Source organism: Procambarus clarkii, chromosome 18 (genome assembly GCF_040958095.1).
Source record: "Procambarus clarkii isolate CNS0578487 chromosome 18, FALCON_Pclarkii_2.0, whole genome shotgun sequence".
In the NCBI taxonomy this organism is placed as follows: Eukaryota; Metazoa; Arthropoda; class Malacostraca; order Decapoda; family Cambaridae; genus Procambarus; species Procambarus clarkii.
The window spans coordinates 42,622,494-42,628,849 of NC_091167.1; the positions used below are offsets into that span (position 1 = coordinate 42,622,494).

The 6,356-nt window shown below is 50.1% G+C and overlaps 1 protein-coding gene across 1 annotated transcript; it reads left to right on the forward strand.

Moving 5' to 3' along the window:
- The first annotated feature begins 5,274 nt into the window (after positions 1-5,274).
- On the forward strand, positions 5,275-5,868 carry LOC138366122 (uro-adherence factor A-like). The gene has a single exon (XM_069326862.1). The coding sequence runs from the start codon at positions 5,275-5,277 to the stop codon at positions 5,866-5,868; it is 594 nt and encodes a 197-aa protein (XP_069182963.1).
- The last annotated feature ends 488 nt before the right edge of the window (positions 5,869-6,356 follow it).

Below are 6,356 nucleotides of genomic sequence, written 5' to 3' on the forward strand. Positions count from 1 at the left end.
TATAGGTTAAGTAATAATTGTAATTAAGAAGCAATAAGATGCTTATCTTAACATATTAAGAAGGTTAGGTTAGGTCGGTGTTTTCTATTAAGCTTTTCAAGGTAAATTAAAATATTCACAATAAATTAGTATGTCACATATGCACTTATTAATAAGCAAATATTGACTACACGCAAGTGCGAGAACGGGTTGGTCCCAGAGTACTTTCATCGAAGTGAGAGTTTTCTACACACTGAGGCGCCAGGCGCCATCTATCAGTCTCGGCGGCAGAGCGAGGAAGGGTATAATATATTTCTTAAGTAAAATATATATTAGGTTTACTAACATTAAATCCATTTCTAACATTATCCAGGATGAGAGAAAGTGACGAAATGGTCCCGACTCAGACAACATTGTTATTACACAGTTTATGATGGTGACGGGGAGTGTTCCTGTGACTCAAATGGTCCCCTTGAAGACATCACCAGGGACGTCACTAACCCTTGAAGACATCAACAAGGACATCACTAACCCTTGAAGACATCAACAAGGACATCACTAACCCTTGAAGACATCAGCAGGGACATCACTAACTCTTGAAGACATCAACAAGGACGTCACTAACCCTTGAACGAGCAGACATAGTACCAAGCCTGCTATCAGACATATACGTCGACAGTGGAGTGAGAGTGGCGTGAGAGTGGTGTGAGAGTGGTGTGAGAGTGGTGTGAGAGTGGTGTGAGAGTGGTGTGAGAGTGGTGTGAGAGTGGTGTGAGAGTGGTGTGAGAGTGGTGTGAGAGTGGTGTGAGAGTGGTGTGAGAGTGGTGTGAGAGTGGTGTGAGAGTGGAGTGAGAGTGACAGGCACGCTGGCGGGAACAATACCTCTGATAATCACTGTGTTTAAAAGCAAATACAAGAGTGTGTAGAGGAGGTGTCGTGGCGTGAGTCATGTGACATTCAAAACAAGATATTTCCCTCCTAGAGACCTGAGTAAATATTAAATATAAACATGTGTAAATCTCAGCTCATTGTGCAGCTCTCGAGCTGAGGTGAGGACAGGCCAGCTTGGCTAGACGTTATGGGGGAGCTATGATGATATCAATGGGTGAGATGTGAGATATGCTTGGAGGAGGGGAGGTCTAAGCTCGGAGCCACAATGCTGAAGGCTGCAGCATTACTGCCGAAGGAGGAGTCAAACGTCCCGTATCAGTACACATGCAACTCTGGAGACTGTGTGCTCCGAAACATATGCTACATGGGACACACCGCGATACACTGAGTTGAAGTCTTCATGTGCAAGAGGGCGCAAGGTATTAAGCAACATCAAGACATAGTGAAAGATACTGACAATAATCACACTCACCGACGATCGCAGGAGGCATCTTGGGCTTGAGGCTGTGTTCATTCTGCCCCGGAGGCCCTTGTGTGTCCTTGGAGGCCCTTGTGTGTCCTTGGAGGCCCTTGTGTGTCTTTTTAGGCCCTTGTGTGTCCTTGGAGGCCCTTGTGTGTCCTTGGAGGCCCTTGTGTGTCCTTGGAGGCCCTTGTGTGTCCTTTGAGGCCCTTGTGTGTCCTTGGAGGCCCTTGTGTGTCCTTGGAGGCCCTTGTGTGTCCTTGGAGGCTCTTGTGTGTCCTTGGAGGCCCTTGTGTGTCCTTGGAGGCCCTTGTGTGTCCTTGGAGGCCCTTGTGTGTCCTTGGAGGCCCTTGTGTGTCCTTGGAGGCCCTTGTGTGTCCTTGGAGGCCCTTGTGTGTCCTTGGAGGCCCTTGTGTGTCCTTGGAGGCTCTTATGTGTCCTTGGAGGCTCTTGTGTGTCCTTGGAGGCTCTTGTGTGTCCTTGGAGGCTCTTGTGTGTCCTTCGAGGCCCTTGTGTGTCCTTGGAGGCCCTTGTGTGCCTTTGGAGGCCTTTGTGTGTCCATGTAGGCCCTTATGTGTCCTTAGATGGCCCTTGTGTGTCCTTAGAGGCCCTTGTGTGTCCTTGGAGGCCCTTGTGTGTCATTGGAGGCCCTTGTGTGTCCTTGGAGGCCCTTGTGTGTCCTTGTAGGCCCTTGTGTGTCCTTGGAGACCCTTGTGTGTCCTTGGAGGCCATTGTGTGTCCTTGGAGGTCCTTGTGTGTCCTTGGGGGCCATTGTGTGTCCATGTAGGCCCTTGTGTGTCCTTGGAGGCCCTTGTGTGTCCTTGGAGGCCCTTGTGTGTCCTTGGAGGCCCTTGTGTGTCCTTGTAGGCCCTTGTGTGTCCTTGGAGGCCCTTGTGTGTCCTTGGAGGCCCTTGTGTGTCCTTGTAGGCCCTTGTGTGTCCTTGGAGACCATTGTGTGTCCTTGGAGGCCCTTGTGTGTCCTTGGAGGCCATTGTGTGTCCTTGGAGGTCCTTGTGTGTCCTTGGAGGCCCTTGTGTGTCCTTGGAGGTCCTTGTGTGTCCTTGGAGGCCATTGTGTGTCCTTGGAGGTCCTTGTGTGTCCTTGGAGGCCCTTGTGTGTCCTTGGAGGTCCTTGTGTGTCCTTGGAGGCCATTGTGTGCCTTTGGAGGCCTTTGTGTGTCCTTGTAGGCCCTTATGTGTCCTTAGATGGCCCGTGCGTGTCCTTGTAGGCCCTTGTGTGTCCAAGTAGGCCCTTATGTGTCCTTAGATGGCCCTTGTGTGTCCTTGGAGGCTTTAGGGAAGGTGTAGCAGGTAAGTAGGGAAGCTGTACCAGGTATATAGGGAAGCTGTACCAGGTCAGTAGGGAAGCTGAAGCAGGTAAGTAGGAAAGCTGAAGCAGGTAAGTAGGAAAGCTGAAGCAGGTAAGTAGGGAAGCTGTACCAGGTCAGTAGGGAAGCTGTACCAGGTCAGTAGGGAAGCTGAAGCAGGTAAGTAGGAAAGCTGAAGCAGGTAAGTAGGAAAGCTGAAGCAGGTAAGTAGGGAAGCTGTACCAGGTCAGTAGGGAAGCTGTACCAGGTCAGTAGGGAAGCTGAAGCAGGTAAGTAGGAAAGCTGAAGCAGGTAAGTAGGAAAGCTGAAGCAGGTAAGTAGGGAAGCTGAAGCAGGTAAGTAGGGAAGCTGTAGCAGGTATGTAGGGAAGCTGAAGCAGGTAAGTAGGGAAGCTGAAGCAGGTATGTAGGGAAGCTGAAGCAGGTCAGTAGGGAAGCTGAAGCAGGTATGTAGGGAAGCTGAAGCAGGTAAGTAGGGAAGCTGAAGCAGGTAAGTAGGGAAGCTGAAGCAGGTAAGTAGGGAAGCTGAAGCAGGTAAGTAGGGAAGCTGAAGCAGGTAAGTAGGGAAGCTGAAGCAGGTAAGTAGGGAAGCTGTAGCAGGTAAGTAGGGAAGCTGTAGCAGGTAAGTAGGGAAGCTGAAGCAGGTCAGTAGGGAAGCTGAAGCAGGTCAGTAGGTCAGTAGGGAAGCTGTAGCAGGTCAGTAGGGAAGCTGTACCAGGTAAGTAGGGAAGCTCTAGCAGGTCAGTAGGGAAGCTGAAGCAGGTAAGTAGGGAAGCTGTAGCAGGTAAGTAGGGAAGCTGTACCAGGGAAGTAGGGAAGCTGTAGCAGGTAAGTAGGGAAGCTGAAGCAGGTCAGTAGGTCAGTAGGGAAGCTGTAGCAGGTCAGTAGGGAAGCTGTAGCAGGTATGTAGGGAAGCAGAAGCAGGTATGTAGGGAAGCAGAAGCAGGTATGTAGGGAAGCTGAAGCAGGTATGTAGGGAAGCTGAAGCAGGTATGTAGGGAAGCTGAAGCAGGTAAGTAGGGAAGCAGAAGCAGGTATGTAGGGAAGCTGAAGCAGGTAAGTAGGGAAGCAGAAGCAGGTATGTAGGGAAGCTGAAGCAGGTATGTAGGGAAGCTGAAGCAGGTAAGTAGGGAAGCTGAAGCAGGTATGTAGGGAAGCTGAAGCAGGTAAGAAGGGAAGCTGTAGCAGGTAAGTAGGGAAGCTGAAGCAGGTCAGTAGGGAAGCTGAAGCAGGTCAGTAGGGAAGCTGAAGCAGGTCAGTAGGGAAGCTGAAGCAGGTCAGTAGGGAAGCTGAAGCAGGTCAGTAGGGAAGCTGAAGCAGGTCAGTAGGGAAGCTGAAGCAGGTATGTAGGGAAGCTGAAGCAGGTAAGTAGGGAAGCAGAAGCAGGTATGTAGGGAAGCTGAAGCAGGTAAGTAGGGAAGCAGAAGCAGGTATGTAGGGAAGCTGAAGCAGGTATGTAGGGAAGCTGAAGCAGGTAAGTAGGGAAGCTGAAGCAGGTATGTAGGGAAGCTGAAGCAGGTAAGAAGGGAAGCTGTAGCAGGTAAGTAGGGAAGCTGAAGCAGGTCAGTAGGGAAGCTGAAGCAGGTCAGTAGGGAAGCTGAAGCAGGTCAGTAGGGAAGCTGAAGCAGGTCAGTAGGGAAGCTGAAGCAGGTCAGTAGGGAAGCTGAAGCAGGTCAGTAGGGAAGCTGAAGCAGGTCAGTAGGGAAGCTGAAGCAGGTAAGTAGGGAAGCTGAAGCAGGTAAGTAGGGAAGCTGAAGCAGGTAAGTAGGGAAGCTGAAGCAGGTAAGTAGGGAAGCTGAAGCAGGTCAGTAGGGAAGCTGAAGCAGGTCAGTAGGGAAGCTGAAGCAGGTCAGTAGGGAAGCTGAAGCAGGTCAGTAGGGAAGCTGAAGCAGGTAAGTAGGGAAGCTGAAGCAGGTAAGTAGGGAAGCTGAAGCAGGTAAGTAGGGAAGTTGAAGCAGGTATGTAGGGAAGCTGAAGCAGGCAAGTAGGGAAGCTGAAGCAGGTAAGTAGGGAAGCTGAAGCAGGTAAGTAGGGAAGCTGAAGCAGGTAAGTAGGGAAGCTGAAGCAGGTAAGTAGGGAAGCTGAAGCAGGTCAGTAGGGAAGCTGAAGCAGGTAAGTAGGGAAGCTGAAGCAGGTAAGTAGGGAAGCTGAAGCAGGTAAGTAGGGAAGCTGAAGCAGGTAAGTAGGGAAGCTGAAGCAGGTAAGTAGGGAAGCTGAAGCAGGTAAGTAGGGAAGCTGAAGCAGGTAAGTAGGGAAGCTGAAGCAGGTAAGTAGGGAAGCTGAAGCAGGTAAGTAGGGAAGCTGAAGCAGGTAAGTAGGGAAGCTGAAGCAGGCAAGTAGGGAAGCTGAAGCAGGTAAGTAGGGAAGCTGAAGCAGGTAAGTAGGGAAGCTGTACCCACACTAGTGGTGACCGCGGGGGGGGGGGGGGGCCAAGATGGACCCACAACTTAACTAAGACTCTGAGAGGTCTTGGGAAGGTCAGCCATACCAATTAAGACCTAATGGGGGGACCTTTGACAAGCCGCTCGTTTCCTGTCCCTGCCGAGGCCCCTACAGAGGTTAAGTGGCCCTAAGGTAAATTGTGGTAAATTTGTGTGGGGGGGGGGAGACCATAGTGAATGTATCTTTATCCTAGTGAGAGTGAGAGTCAGTATGAGAGTGAGAGTCAGTATGAGAGTGAGAATCAGTATAAGAGTGAAAGTCAGTATGAGAGTGAGAGTCAGTGTGAGAGTGAGAGTCAGTATGAGAGTGAGAGTCAGTATGAGAGTGAGAGTCAGTATGAGAGTGAGAGTCAGTATGAGAGTGAGAGTCAGTATGAGAGTGAGAGTCAGTATGAGAGTGAGAGCCAGTATGAGAGTGAGAGTCAGTATGAGAGTGAGAGTCAGTATGAGAGTGAGAGTCAGTATGAGAGTGAGAGCCAGTATGAGAGTGAGAGCCAGTATGAGAGTGAGAGCCAGTATGAGAGTGAGAGTCAGTATGAGAGTGAGAGTCAGTATGAGAGTGAGAGCCAGTATGAGAGTGAGAGTCAGTATGAGAGTGAGAGTCAGTATGAGAGTGAGAGTCAGTATGAGAATGAGAGTCAGTATGAGAGTGAGAGCCAGTATGAGAGTGAGAGTCAGTATGAGAGTGAGAGTCAGTATGAGAGTGAGAGTCAGTATGAGAGTGAGAGCCAGTATGAGAGTGAGAGTCAGTATGAGAGTGAGAGTCAGTAGTGAGAGTGAGAGCCAGTATGAGAGTGAGAGCCAGTATGAGAGTGAGAGCCAGTATGAGAGTGAGAGTCAGTGTGAGAGTGAGAGTCAGTATGAGAGTGAGAGCCAGTATGAGAGTGAGAGCCAGTATGAGAGTGAGAGTCAGTAGTGAGAGTGAGAGTCAGTAGTGAGAGTGAGAGCCAGTATGAGAGTGAGAGCCAGTATGAGAGCATGAGCGAGTGAGAGAGGGAGATGGCCACTCTCCGCCCCACTTCACTCTTGCATGATTCTAACTTACTTTTTTTTTAGATTAAATCGATGAAAGTAAACATAGGAAGAGTGAGGAATGCCGCTCCAGACAGACAGACAGACAGACAACAGACAGTGGCAGGCAGAGAGACAGAAACAGACACACGCTCAAGCAGACTTCGTGAATGGCTGTTTGATTGTATACTAGTTTACTTATTTTCTGTTTGTCTGTATGTAGCCGATCGAGGGAGCCGGTCGGCCGA

Excerpts from the sequence above, each read along its gene's own strand:
- LOC138366122 (XM_069326862.1), top strand. The coding sequence starts at position 5,275 with ATGTATCTTTATCCTAGTGAGAGTGAGAGTCAGTATGAGAGTGAGAGT.